The sequence below is a fragment of the Hypanus sabinus genome, chromosome 3 (genome assembly GCF_030144855.1).
Source record: "Hypanus sabinus isolate sHypSab1 chromosome 3, sHypSab1.hap1, whole genome shotgun sequence".
Lineage (NCBI taxonomy): Eukaryota > Metazoa > Chordata > Chondrichthyes > Myliobatiformes > Dasyatidae > Hypanus > Hypanus sabinus.
In genome coordinates this window covers 58,985,570-59,001,203 of record NC_082708.1, presented here as the reverse complement: position 1 = coordinate 59,001,203, position 15,634 = coordinate 58,985,570, and the positions used below count along the sequence as shown (strand labels likewise).

Here is a 15,634-nt window from a genome sequence, read left to right as displayed (position 1 = left end):
CAATTTCTCCAATTACAATGCATCCTTTCTGAGATATGGGCCCAAAACTCTTGTGAGACCCGACTAGTGTCTTATAAACCTTCAGCATTATCTCTTTGTTTTTATATTCTATTCTTAATGAAAGCCAACGTTGCATTTGGCTTCTTTACCACAGACTCAACCTGTGAATTAACCTTCTGGGAGTCTTGCATGGGGATTCATAAGTCCCTCTGCACCTCTCTTGTTTGAACCTTCTCCCCATTCAGATAATAGTCCGCACTATTGTTCCTTTTACCAAAATGCATTATCATACATTTCCCAATACTGTATTCCATCTGCCAGTTTTTTGCCTATTCTTCCAATTTACCTAAGTCCTGCTGCAATCGCATTGCTTCCTCAGCACTATCTACCCCTCCACCTATCTTCATACCATCTGCAAACTTTGAGGTACTACCTTGGAGGTCCTGGTCTTCAGCCTCTTTCCCAACTCCGTAAACTCGCTGCACAGGATCTCTTCCTTCTTTCTCCCATTGTCATTGGTGCCAATGTGCATCACGGCCTCTGGCTGCTCACCCTCCCCTTCGAGAATCTTCTGTAGCTGCTCTGAGACATCCTGGATCCTAGCACCTGGGAGGCAACACACCATTTTGGCTTCTCTTTCCCATCCACAGAATCTGCTGTCCATCCCCCTAACTATTGAGACTCCATCACTATTGCTCTGCCTGACTTTACCCTTCCCTGCTGAGCCTTAGAGCTGACTGCTGCTGCTGTGCCGCTTCCAGCAAAAGGGTAGACTTGTTGCTGAGGGGAATGGCCATAATGGAACCCTGCACTGACTGCTTACTCACCTTACATATCTTGGTGGTCACCCATCTACTATCTGAAGCCTGCACTCTGGGTGTGACCACCTCAATAAAAGCCTCATCTACGAAGTGTTTAGCCTCCTGGATTGTTGGTGAGTGCATCCAGCTCCAGCTCCAGTTCCTTAACCTTGTCAGTCAGGAGCTGAAGTTGGGTGCACTTCTTACAGATGTCATCATCAGATATCCTGAAATCTAACATCTCATAGCAGCAGTCTGAACTACCATTCTGCCTACACTTGTTATACTTCTAATTTATCAAATTTAAGTTCTAGCCTGCTCCTGTTGAGCCAAAGCCTGACCACTCTAACATTGTCCACTCCAACAATGGCTGCTCCACTTAAACTTTACTTCCTTTTATTGGCCCTTGCTAAGTTAATAATAACCCAGGCAATCTCCTGCTCCACAGACAGCTCCTGACAGGTGCCACTTGCTTGTTAAAACCTGTATGTAAAGTCCGAAAGGAACTGTCTCCAACTCAGTCTGCCATCCCCTGCTCACAGACAAGTTTAAGCTCACTTTTTAAAAGAGATTCAGATTGTCCATGAAGAAGTGAACCTGGGCCCAAAGCTAGAATGATAATGATGAAATTCAATATTTCTGCCTTCTTGTTTCAATGTAGATATCCTGGTTTGATTATCTATAGGCAAACCAGAGGAAACTAGCAGTAGATTGCACCCCAAAATGAATTACCCTTTCCTCCTGCTCCCATCCCATTCTTTCTGACATCAGATCACACTTGTTTGAAGGGAACAGATGAGAAGGTTGAATAGATCCAAACTAGATTGATGGCCAAGTACTTCTTGAGCAGATCATATGATTTCCTGGCCGCTCGGCAATAATTTAGGATCTAGAAATTACATTTGTGTAACTTGGCTTTGATTGTTTTTTTTAACTTAAAGCTGAGAACGACTTTGAATTTTCTTGCCATCTGCTACGGGGAACATTAGACCCAAAGGAAGCTCCTACATATGAATACCTAAGATTTGTGGGAAACTTTCAGTCTTATGACAATGGTAAGTGTTGGCATTTGTCTCCATTTGTTGCATATGAGAATACAAACTTAATGATGAGTTTATCAGCACAGAATTTGCAGACCAAAACTAGAGAGTGTTTTAAACATGGAACAAAGCAAAAAGAACTATATAGTAATAATTACAGTAAATAGTTAAACTATCTAATGTAGGCACAACCTGTGGACTCACTTTCAAGGACTCCTCATTTCAATGTTCTCAATATTTATTGCTTATTTATTAATAATAACATTTATCTTTTTCTCTTTCTTTTTATATTTGCACAGTTTGTTTTTCTTTGGACATTGGTTGTTGTCCGTCCTATTGGATGCAGTCTGTGATTTATTTTTTGCTGTATTTACTGTGATTGCCCACAAGGACATAAATCTCAGGGTTGTATATAGTGACATATAGGTACTTCGATAATAAATATACTTTGAACTTTGAACTAAATAATTTATATTCCTGATAACCTGCTGTAGGATTTTTTGTAAGGAACAAAAGTAAGCACAACTCTGACTAAATGTGTCTAAAAAGATAATTAAATAAAATATTAGCAGGCAACAAAGTATTTGTCATTTTTTAATAAATTGGGGGTGTTGGAGATCAAAATATGTATAAATACCGAACTACTTATAACTTCAGATCTTATAATTATAAACAATTTCACAATTAATGGCAGAAAAGTCAAGTTGAAAGCAAATACATATAACTATGTTTCAAGCTGCAGTGAAAGGAACTGTCAGAAACCCTCGATCAACCATATACCATTTTCAAAACAAGTAGTTCAGATCTGATTCCATATAAAATAAAAGAAAGCAGTTACTGAAAATGTATTAAAAAAACTGGAAATATTCAGGAGGCTTGAAGATTTGTGGAGGAGTCTATATTTTATTTTTTCCTTTCCTCCCATAGCTGATGATTGATTCATGGAATCATTCTTCAAACTCTGTCATGTTCAGGGCTCTTTGGTCTGGTAGGCACCCAGGCAGTAATGGTGGTAGGCTGGTTAAGCTGGCAAACATCATTGTAATCACTTAATCCTGCCTACAACCACATTATTTGTTTTCCAGAATAGGACAACTAAATAATGATCAGGAGTAAAAATCTTTGTTCCTTTATGTTCTTCCTTCATAGCCTGGGAAATACTAAAGCATTTGCTCTAATACCTGAAAATGGGGATCAGTTATGGCATCATTCACACAGCTCGGTATTCTATTCTGCAAAGAGGAACGTGTGAATAGTGCTTTCCCAATAAATAATCTCCTCCCTCCAATAAACTGCGTTCGAGTTTAAAGATGAGCAATTAAACCTGGTCTTGCCCCAGGGTTCCTCTCTGTTTTTGAGATTTGGTTCTTCCTCCAGGTTCCCTTCCTGCTATAAAATTATGGTGGTACATCTCAAACACTTGCCAGAGAATATGGGCTTCTGCAAATGAAGAAATACACTCATTCACTCTTTCTCCAGCATATTATATTTATGCTCTTCATGGTATGTTACAGATGTCTGTCAAGAGATACTGTATAAGATGTGGCACACTTAATCATTACAATCAAACTACAAATGACATTGTCAACATAATTGAATGCTGACTGTGTATTTAACAACTAGACTAAATAGGTAGAATTCACTTATTAAGAAAACTGACAAACATTACTGTCCATTTCATTGGACTGCTAATAATACTGTAGGAATAGCTGCTGAGAATAGATCCTCAAAAGCATTTGGTTGTTGTGCTACTGTGACACTGTAATTTCCTTTGGGATCAATAAAGTATTTATCTATCTTGTGTTCTATAAAGATCAGTACCAATGTTGAATTTTTGAAGTTCATTCCTAAATTTAAGTTTAGAGAGAGTACTGGCAAAAGTCAAGGTGATTAATTCACGAGGGGAGAATAGCAACACTTAATTGTCTTTTTTTGCATCCATTTTAATGCCATATTTTGTAACTGTGTACAGATGTAATTTAATCCTGTTTTGCTGCATTGAATCTATCCCTTTAGCTTATTAGTGTATGTCATAATGTAATCCCTCTGCTTTTTAAGTGCCAAAATACATGTTTGTAAATTATGAAACAAATTTGTCAAATAGAATTTGTCAAACAGAAACAAAAGGTCTGCACATGAAACTGCTTATAGCCTGTTACATTCTTTTATATCCATATGAACAACAGTTGTGATCAGTTCTACATAGTAAAAAACAATCTCTTTTATGATTTTTCTCCCTGGAATCACAAACTTAAGTAAAGAAGACAATTGTACATAGTAATTACGAGAAACTGACAAATAATATGTGAAAATATTAATTAAGTATTTTAAAAATCTAATATGCAGTAGATTTCAGACCTGGTGATCAAATGGAATTCAGATAAAGTATATACTCATTGTATAAATTCATTGTCATGAATATGCCACTACGTTAAAAAATCCATCTTGCGGTTACTTAATCTACTAAACATTTAAGTCTAACATGATGCTAAAGTTTGGTAGGCTCAAGCAATTTTAAGAATATTGGAACTAATTTTGAAAACCTATCCATTCAATGTCCTTTAGACATGCATATATTTTGGTGTATAGTAACCTCTACTGTTAGGTCACTGAATAGTTGAGAAGTTTTTCTTTTTTAATGACGTAATCCATAAGGGGAAATTTTCATTTCACTCTTTTCCCTCCATCTTAGTGCCTAGCTCCTCGTGTAATGGTTTTGATGGTGCTGTCCAAAGGACATTTCAAACAACGGCAGCTAAACAAATGTGTTTTGTAGCAACTGTCCGTTTAGCAACACCTCAGTTCATAAAGGTAGGTACACTGGGGGATTGAAATTGGATAACACTTGCCTGCAATCATCCCAGATTGTTCTCTGCATTGGAACTGCATAGAAGGACCAGGAGGATGAATAGATCCATTAGCGTGGATAGGATTCTATATAGAACAGTATACAGGGCTCGGCCATATTGGAGTTCATGCCGAATTGTTAAAGGGAAGTCAGCGATTTTCATATTGAAATAATAAGTGTTGAGATGTCAAAACTATCTGTAAATGGTTGTTAGCAGGTTTAAGGTAAATTGAGCCACATGGAATCAATCCTGTGGAAGAAGAGGGTCTAATGAAAGATAACACACACACAAAATGCTGGAGAAACTCAGCAGGCCAGGCAGCTTCTATGTGACTGTTGCTTGGATTTTCCGCATCTGCAGATTTTCTGTCGTTTCTAATGAAAGGTACTTTGGATACAATAGCTGGCGGAGATAACCATGAGTACCTTGCCTCACACTTTACAGGAGAAGATCATGTATCAATATAAAACAGTAACTTATATCCACGCAGCATCCTCAAAATAGCAGACACTATATAAAGCTCTTCATAGGGGTGTTACCAAATAAAACTTGACAAAAATTCTTGAGGAAATATTGGACTAGATAACCAAATGCTTGGTTAAAGATGTAGGTTTCATGTGTTTAAAGGAAACAGAGAGAAGGGCAGAAATTTGGAAGTTCTAGAGCTTCAGACTTAGAAAATTGAAATCTTAATTTCATGATGTAGAGATAATATATCTTGTACATGTATATAGACAATTTAATAAAAACTTGATTAAGAATTATGAATGTTTCTGATAGTGTAAAGATGAAGTATTTACAATGTCCAGAGGATAAACCCAGAGAATTAACAGTGTCATGAGAAAAAGTTTTATTCTTTGTTATAATCTGGAATGCTGTGCTTCAAAAGCTAGGGAAGCATCTACAGCTGTAATGTTCAAAAACTTATTAATTACACACTTAATAGCGAGAACACAAGGGGAAAAAGCAAGCAAATAGCATTAATTGATTAGTTCCATCAAAGTGTTCACATGGTGGTAATAGGCCTAATGATGTCCTTTTGTGCTGCAATATCTGTTATACCAACTGGAAGAGTTAATTTTACCTCTGAATGCTCTTGGATAGCCTGCTGTGTTCAGTGATAGGTTTATTATGTAACAAGAGCATTTTTGTCATTGTCTCATTTTCAGGTTTATTCTGAAAATTGAAAAGGATATAAACTATAATTTTTAACTGTATTAAATATATCTATAGTATTTTATTCCAAAACAGGAGATGTGCATCATTGAAGAAACTTCAGAAGAATTTTCTTCTCGGCATAGTTTAGAGTGGAAATTTTTATTTCTGGACCACAGGTTAGTGAGAAATGTTCAAATTCAGTGGATTCCATTTAAATGGGGCACATTGGGACCAGTACATTGTAGGCTAATTAAGCGGCTGCCCCAATTAGCCAAACTCATGGAAATAGCTAAAAAGCATAACAAAGACAAACTACTGTTTAATTGAATAACAACTTATGCATTTAAATGAAATACAGAACAAATTAGAACACTACCAATACTACTACAGTATTATAGAACTGCATATTAGTGTAACTGTCTGGCTCTGTCAGCTGCTTAAGTCTAGGGAAGACAATCTCCGGCCCCGCCAAATGTGAGAGATTGAGGTGCACCCCCCCCCAGCCGAAACCTCCTGTTTATGTGGGTGCTGCATGATTCGTTACCTGTTACAAATAAGTATAATGAAATAACACCACATACAATTAAAAGATTTAGCTTTATCATTCTTAATTTGACTAATGGGTTAGTAAAGGAAAACAAAAAAAACGAAAAGGGGCCCAGTTTAATGAAACAGTCTAATGTGCACAAGTTGGAGCTCACGGTTTCCCCTTCACCGATCCTCCCTTGATCTCCCCAGGCTTCGTCGAATCATGGCCCCACTCCAGGTTGACTCCTACGACATCTTCTCTCTTCTCCCCCGACAAAGCCCCAAGCCCAACCTTAGTGTCCCTCACCAGAGAAAGCTCCCCTAAACTTAGCCATCCTAACTGGAAGGGATACAATTCTCTTATCTTCAACAGTAACCCAAACAAGCAGTGTACACAGAACAGAACGACATACCAGAGAGAACAAAATATAAACTATCTGAACCAGGGCGTTACATTAGTTCTAATAGTTATCGACAGAAGAATTCATCGCTGTCATGTTCTTTTGACTGACTGTAAATAAACAAAATTAGCACACACACCTAGTGCAGGTACCATTGGCTTCATTGTCTTTTTTGTCATTTTTTCATTGTCTTCATTGGCTTTTTGCAAAAAGTGAAAATAAAAAACAAAATGATCAAGAATCACTGCTTTTTGAATCAGTGACCATTAGCCCAAATGGATAACATAACCATTGCACATGCAACTGACATTTTAAAAAGTTGTTTGCTCTGTAACATCTAACCACAGTGAGCAAAACAGTTCTGAATTGTCTTACGGCTTATTTATTGCCAACCATCAGTGGCAAAAATCTCTGATTTTTGAACACAGACATACCCAAATGACTGATGGCTCTAAGCACAGTCTAGTTTCTAATAGCTATACAAGTGGACATGGCTGGCACTAGTTAGAAACTATTCAGCAACATTCTCCTGCCCTAATTGAATGACATGGTGTCCCAGGTAAACAAAGGCAATCCCAGTCATTTTAACAATTTAGTTTTTGTTCTTTAAGAGTTGTTCCAAATAAATGGCCCAACTGACTGGAATCTCTCCTCAAAGGATAAACCTCGTCCCAGGATCTTGAACTCCCTCTTTCAAAGGTTAGGCAGGAAGACCAGACTAGTTAGCTATATTTTCAATACAGACTCACCAGGGCACTATACAGTATAATTTCAGCATATATCTTTTCTCTTAAGGCAGGTATGCCATGTGCCTTCCTACTTCTTGTAGCTGCTTGTTGACTTTCAGTGATTCATATATAAGGACATACAGGTTGCTCTCAACATTTTTTTAAATCTCTCCCATTTGAGAAATACTTAGCTCTGCTCTTTCCTCTACCAAAGCACTATGGTCCATCTGCCATATCTTTGTCCATTCATTTAGCCTGCCTATATCCCTTTACAGTCTCCCTGCATCTTTTTCACAAAATCATTGTTTACTGTTAAAATGTAATGTTGATGCTGGAAATCTAGACCAATGGACAGAAAACATATGCTTCACCCATTGGTAACTCAGCAAGTATTTATGCACATTTAAAAACCAGTAATAACAGATTAGTAAAATGTATTACAGGTCACTCCAGCTACTGTACATCCAATTGTGTGAATGTAATACACAAAAAAAATGACAATTTCATTTTAATTATGGTTAGTTTTTTACAAAAAAAGATTGATTATGGATTAGTTAAAGATAATATATTCAGTGGTATGTGGTAATTTTTGCAGTTTATAGCATGTTTTTTAAACAGTTACTAGCCTACCTGTTTGCAATTCTATAAATTCTAAATGGTGACCTGATATAATAGAACGTGCTGTAAATTCCCAGTCTTTTTTTCTGATGACCAGATGTGTCATGTTGAAATCAAGCTTAAATAATCAGACTGCTTCATTTCCAGGGACTCAGGAATTCATCTACAATTTGACTGCTACTTATGTTTTGTAACAATATTCTCTTTGTAACAACAGAGCTGCTCCAATCATAGGTTATTTGCCATTTGAAGTCCTGGGTACTTCAGGTTATGATTATTACCATGCAGATGATCTGGAGCAGTTGGCAAGATGCCATGAACAATGTAAGTATCATACAGAAAATCTCTGATTAATAACATCACAATTTGAAACTTAAAAAAAGACAAAATGTCCCATTCATATATTGGAGTAACTATCTAATGAGAGTTTGAAACTTCTAGGTAAGAGTGAACTCCATGTTCTAAATTGTAGATCACTTGTTTGCCTTGGTTTTAGCTTAGAGGTACTGGCTAGTCAACGATTCAATGCTTGCATTAAAAAGCCACTTTGAGAAGAACTATGGATTAGAAAACTACTACAAAGCAGTAGTTTGATCTTCAGCCATAGCCTGTTTGAGTGCAACTCCTTGATAAGAGTACAGCTTTGATTAAATCTTTTTTTAATATTTGAACAAGTTTTTCTCTTTCTGTGTGAAAGCATTCCACAATGACTGCCTCAAAAGGAGTTGTAGCCATTCGTCCCGAATTGGTCCACAGGTGTAATGTACAGGATTATTTAGCACCAAATTTATCACTCTAAAAGTTAATTATGAATTAGTAGCAACAGTATCTGAGTCATTATTTTCTTCAGTTCTCTTTTAAAAGTAGTAATAGCAACTTCAACAATTAATACAATATCATGCCACTAATATCAACTGATTTAATATTGATGTAAAATCTGATGTGGTAAAGGATAAGGGAAATCAAGTGCTTCTGTTGTTTTAAAAATAAAATGCTGCAGAGGCTGGAAATCTAAAATAAAAATGGGAGATGTTGGAAGAGGCTAGCAGGCCAGGCCTCATCTGTGGGGAGAGAAAGCATTAATGTAACAGGTCACGTGACTGTTAATTACGATTGTGAAAAATTAGTAATAAAAATACTTAAAGTCACAAAGAAAGAAAGAAAGGGCAGAGAGAAAAAAATGAACTGAATTATATAATTGACATGGTATCGACTGATAGTGGTTTGGTTTAAACTGAAGATGTGCAAATAGGACTTGACACATGAAATTGAAATATCAGAAGATAAAAGAAAAAGAAAAGGATGCTGAAACTATGAAGTACATGTTCGGGATTACTGTACTAGTTGAATTAGTGTTATTCTGAAGTTTTAAATATAATATCAGAAGAGATTGCATTGAGATTAGTTATTTCTGTATCCTTGTATTGAATTAGAAAACAGAGTGGGATGTGAAAGGCAAATGGAATCTCAGGTTAAAATTCCAGGCTAAACGGAGATTTTCTCCAAAGTGCTCACCAATTCATGTTCAGAAGGTCAAGTCTTTACTTCACTTTTACAGGAGTCTGATTGTTTTTTTTTCCTGCCTCTTTTTCTGTTAGTTCAGATTAAATTCATCTTCTGCTATGTACCCTTCTTCCAGTCATACTTTCCCAATCCTCTTTCAGCTGAAGCCAACACTAAATGTGTCATTGCATTCGTCACGGTCTTCATCCTATCAGACATTCCCTTTTATTCTCTCTATTACTCCCTCTTCCTCTGCAACTTAAAACTTGTTTTGTTTCTGACATTTTCCAGCTACGATGAAACATTAACCTTGCTTCTCTCACCACTGGTGCTTCTTGATCCAGATTTTTATTTTGTTTTTACTGTTTTTGTCCCTAATGAAATAAAATACATACCATAATTGCAAACTCTCAAATGTCCAAGTAAATGACCTGCTCTTTTGCTGCTAAACTATTCTAATAATATCACACATTGTCATCAATGTCAGGCATGGATGCTCCAAGTAGCTTGACAACTATTTCTGGTTACCCAAAAGCACTAGATCCTTGACCATGTGCAATACTGGCTGACAGTGCCGAGGGTTTCTGTAGTACCTTGCTTGTGTAAACTGGGCAACTTTGCATTAGTTTCTAACCATACCAGAGTTGTAGTTTCCATTATTTTTAGCAATATTGTCTTAGACCACTTCCTTATGGTAATACATCTTGTAATATGGCCTAGTGGGCAAGCCATCAGACTAGTAACCTGAAGGTCACTGGTTCGAGCCTCAGCTGAGGCAGCGTGTTTGTGTCCTTGAGCAAGGCACTTAACAACACATTGCTCTGTGACGTCACCGGTACCAAGCTGCTTGGGTCCTAGTGCCCTTCCCTTGGACAACATAGGTGGTGTGGAGAGGGGAAGGCCTGCAGCTTGGGCAACTGCCGGTCTCCCATACAACCCTGCAAGCCTGCGCCCTGGAAACTCCAGGAGCAGATCCATGGTCTTTCGAGACCAACGGATGCCACTAAAATACAAATGACCTGAAGGATGTGACTATAAATCCCACCAGAACAGTTTCAGACTTGGAAATAGATTTTAAAATGTCAGTAAAAAAGCTGCATTCTTGTTAAAAATAGTGACGTGTAAATGTAAGACTGCTAGAAAAACTCATCCAGCATATTGAGAATAAAATCTGCTAAACTTGCAACAATATTTTAATGAAGGATACTTAAACTGGCAGGTTTATATACATATGACAAAATTATAGTCATTTAAAAAAATCTGTATTTTTTTCTATTCAATTACTTTTCCAAAAAAGCAAGACTAACTGATGTTTTGAATAACATTGTAAAAATATGTCTGTTTTAAGGAACATTGAGTTATTGTGAACAATAATATTGTTTCTCTTTTAAACCAAACTTGAGAGAAATGCATTTTGTTTTCTGTAGTGATGCAATTTGGCAAAGGAAAGTCTTGCTGCTATCGATTCTTAACAAAAGGGCAACAGTGGATCTGGCTCCAAACTCATTACTACATTACCTATCACCAGTGGAACTCCAAACCAGAGTTCATTGTGTGCAAACACACATTAGTGAGGTATGAAGGGAGCATGGATTAGCATCTTTAATAAGTGCATTGTGTGTTAACAAAATCAGTAAGTAGGCACTTTTGGTGATTAGATCTTGCCGCTGAAATAATAAGCTTTTTTTATACTTCAGTATCTTCTGGAATTACTAAATGTAGGTAACCTCACTATGTTCACATTCATTATGGTAAAGAGTCTGGAAGAAATCCTTATTTTTGTTGCAACACGAGTGAATCTGCAGATGCTGGAAATAAATAAAAACACAAAATGCTGGCAGAACTCAGCAGGCCAGACAGCATCTATGGGAGGAGGTAGTGACGACGTTTCGGGCCGAAACCCTTCATCAGGAGTGAAGTAACATGGGATGGTCAAGGGGGATAAGAAGTGGGGGGAGGGATAAAGTAGAGAGCTGGGAAGTGATAGGTTGGAGGGAAATGGGCTAAGGGGTAGGTGGAGAACTATGGGAAATAAAAGAGAAAGAAAGGTAGGGCTGGGGGGAGATTATAGTGAGGGGGGAAAAAAGAGAGAGAAAGAGAACCAGACTGAAATAATAGATAGGGATGGGGGTAAGGGGGGGGCAGGGGTATCAACGGAGGTCTGTGAGTTGGATGTTCATGCCGGCAGGTAGGAGGCTACCTAGGTGGAAGATAAGGTATTGCTCCATCGACCTGCGCGCGGCCTCATCTTGACTGTAGAGGAGGCCATGGACAGATATGTCGGAGTGGGAGAGGTCTGTGGAATTGAAGTGTGTGGCCACAGGGAGATCCCTTATTTTTGTTGGTTTGATTTACATTAATAAAGATATTAAAATAAACAAAGTCTATATTTACAGTTGAAAAAGGCAACATTGCACATTACAAGTAATAAGACTGGCTGTATGGGGCTCCAACAACATGAAAGAATGTTGATAACATCCAAGACCATGCAGGCCATTTGATTAATACCCACTGTCCACTACATTCATTCCATTTACCCTTGTCAGTGTTGTTTACCGTTTACAAGACTTACTGCAGCACTCTGCAAAGCCTCCGTCTGAATGCTGAGCTTTTATCACCTGCGGCAGACAAATGTCAATGGAGTACCTGCATCTCCCAATCTAAGTCAGGCAACATCAATACATATCAGCGTTCTGCTGTCCTCCCCGGAGAGGTGTTTGAACTGATAACCAATAGTACTGTGGCATTAAATTCATCACAGCTGATCAGGAAGGTGCCTTCCCACCACTTTCTCAAGGACAGTTGAGAACGGGCCATAAGTACCGTGTTTGCCACTGGCACCCACTTTCTATAAATGAATAAAAACATTGTCCTAATGGAATTACTAATTTCAATGAAAGATAACCCCGAGATGAAAATGCATGTCTTCTTGTTAGGAAAAAGGCAATATGTTTTGTATCTAGAAAATGCAAGTTTAATTTATATTCTAATACACTCAAGACTTTTTGTTAATGTCTTATTAATTTTTAAATTGCAACAGCTATGCTGAGGTTCGAGCACAGCGCCGACAAGATATCAGTATAGACGATACCACTGCAGAGGCTGATGCTTCTTCGTCACTTAAGGTAAGAACGATGCCCAAGTATTTCACAATTCCACCAATCTGCTTCATATTCTGAAATAATCTGACCTATACTGTATATGCTCATACTGGACATTTTGTTGTGAATTAGTTGAAGAAACTCCCTCTATGTAGGAAATCTAGCAGATGGGGACTCTGCTGCTAGCAAGTTCCATTCAAAATTATACAGCTACTTCACTTAAAACCATTATCATATCTTCGGTGCTATTGAGTCAAAACTCCAGAACACCCCAGCAAACCGTACTATATTGATCTGATGGTTCATGAAGGCAGTTCACCACCAACTTTCCAATAGCAAAGTAGGGATGAACATTAAATGCTGACCTCACCAGCAATACCCACATTCCATTATTCATTACAAGAAAGCTACTATCATTGCCTTTGTCATTACAGAAACAGTAAAGTCTCCACACTTGTAGTACTTTCTACTGTTGTTATTTATGTGCAGGGACCTGACTCAAGACTTGACACACAGCAACATCTTAAAGCATTTGAAGTGCTCACTGGCAGCCCATCACCTTCTTCTTCATCTCAGACCTCACGCAAATCATCTCATACCTCGATGTCGGAATCTGCATGTAGGTGTTATTTGTGTTCTGTTATTTGGGAATCTTCTGGGGGTAAAAATTTTACATTGTGCTACAACTTAGAAATCTGTAATCTGTACTTTATAATATGCCTCATAGCAGATGGTTTTGATATTTTCTGGAATTAATTTACCCTTAATTATTTAATATGTCACTTATTTGAAAATTTGCCTAAAATTTAGATCACAAGCAGTGTTTGTGCAGACTCCTGCCTGAGAAGCAACTTGAATATGCTCCAATTTCCAATTTGCATACCGGCACAACTGCTCCACAGCATGTGTCTGTATGTGTGTGTGTATGAGAGAGAGATAGCACATTAAGGTTGTAATAGCCAGATTCAGATAGTGGAAATAAGCTCACACTACCTATTAAGTGCTCCCAATGCCGTGCCTCAGATAGCCTCTGACAACCAAGTCCAGCCCTAGGAGAGGGAAAACTGTGATCTCAAACCTCCACTGCCCTGTGGCTATACCCGACAATGGGGAAGGTTTTGGGAATAAACCCCGAGGAAAAAATCCTGACCTTGAATCCCTTAGGCAGTCCTACATTGAATTCAATGCTGAATGGCAACTCCTGCGACACCGCTGGTGCCTAACTGTATCGGTCTCTGTGGTTCCTTTGAATTCATCAGCTGCATGGGGAAGGGAAGCCAGTTGCATGGGTGTGGTGAACTACTTATACCTGTCTGGACACGCCCCCTGCTGACTGCTCCTGTGGCTCCTCCCACAGACCCCTGTATAAAGGCGATCAAGGCCTGAGCCCAGCCTCTCAGTCTCCAGGATGTAGTATGGTGGTCACTCACTGCTTGTTCCTTCTTCCAGTCAATAAAAGCCGATATCTCGCCTTACGTCTCAGAGTGAGTTATTGATGGTGCATCAATGGGCAACAGCTTGCTTTCCATATCGTGCATCGCTGGCTTGCATATCACAGAGACAACTAGGACACAATATCCATGGTTGACTCCGACAACAGATGGCTATATATATATAAAACAAAAAAAACTTAAATAGTGATGGTGAGGTAGTGTTCATCAATTAATTGTCCGTTCAGAAATCTGATGGGAGAGTGGAAGAAGCTGTTCCTAAAACATTGAGGGTGTGACTTCAGGCTCCTGTACCTCCTCTTTAACGCGAGCAATGAGAATAGGCTATGTTCTGGATGGTGAAGGTCCTCACTGTTGAATGCCACCTATAGAAGATGTCCTTGATGGTGGGGAGGTAAGTGCCCATGACAAAGCTGGCTGAGTTTACACTCACTGCTGCTTTTTATGATCCTTTGCATTGGACGATTCATTCCAGATGGTGATGCAACTAGTTAGAATGCTCTCCGTGGTACATCTGTAGAAATTTGCCTGGAGTCTTTAGTGATGTATTGAATCTCCTCAAACTCCTAATACAACATAGCCAGTGACATGCTCTTTTCATAGTTGCATCAATATGTTGGGGCCAAGATAGATCTTCTGAAATCTTGACACCAGGAACTTGAAACTGCTCATTGTTGACCTATCGATAAGGACTGGTGTGAGTTCCCTTGGCATCCCCTTCCTGAAGTCCACAATCAATCCTTGGTTACTGACATTGAGCGCAAATTTGTTTTTACGACACCATTCAACCAGCTGATCGATCTCACTCCTGTACGTGAAGTAGAGGTGCTCTTCCGCTTTCTTGGTCACATTGTCATTGTGCTTGGACCCAGGCCGGTGATGTTCACTCTGAGGAACTTGAAACTCTCAACCTCAGCAGCTCAGGACCATGTCCTGTAGTCAATGTCCAGCTCTTTGTTTTCTGATACTGAGGTAAAGGTCATTGTCACGACACCTGTCACTAGGCTCTGTATGTTCTTCTTGTGCTCTGACTCTTTATGATTTCAGATAAGGCTCATTATGGTGGTATTATCTGCAAGTCATTATGGTGGTGTTATCTGCAAACTTGCAGATGAAGTAAGGCAGAACCTGGCCACACAGTTGTGAGTGTATAGGGAGTCTCCAATTCCCTCACAAGGCACTGCTTTCACCAGTTATCCAAATTATTGCCTTTTGCCCTCATTCTTAAGCTACAGGCACTGCTGAAACCTGCTGAGGCAGGCAAACAACATGAGTGATTGGGGTCCTGCTGCCACCCCTATCCAGCACATCCTTCAGGGTTGGCACACCTACAGCACTTAGGCCCAAGGTGGCATGTGCATACATTTTTGTTTGCTTGCAGCTTGCAGCGCCTCCCTCAATTCTTTAAACCTCACATATAGTAAAAAAGATACATAATGATTAACTTTACTGTGACA

At 38.7% G+C, this 15,634-nt stretch overlaps 1 protein-coding gene across 10 annotated transcripts in view; it reads left to right on the top strand.

Annotated features, from left to right (window-relative positions):
* LOC132391364 (neuronal PAS domain-containing protein 2-like) overlaps window positions 1–15,634 on the top strand; it is a 122,156-nt gene that overhangs the window by 82,818 nt on the left and 23,704 nt on the right. For all 10 annotated transcript variants that reach the window (XM_059964442.1, XM_059964441.1, XM_059964440.1 and 7 more), the window contains 7 exons: window positions 1,742–1,855; window positions 4,533–4,651; window positions 5,941–6,023; window positions 8,340–8,446; window positions 11,053–11,200; window positions 12,666–12,750; window positions 13,216–13,345. In XM_059964442.1, the coding sequence (XP_059820425.1) occupies window positions 1,742–1,855; window positions 4,533–4,651; window positions 5,941–6,023; window positions 8,340–8,446; window positions 11,053–11,200; window positions 12,666–12,750; window positions 13,216–13,345 (786 nt within the window). The remainder of the gene's footprint in view (window positions 1–1,741; window positions 1,856–4,532; window positions 4,652–5,940; window positions 6,024–8,339; window positions 8,447–11,052; window positions 11,201–12,665; window positions 12,751–13,215; window positions 13,346–15,634) is intronic.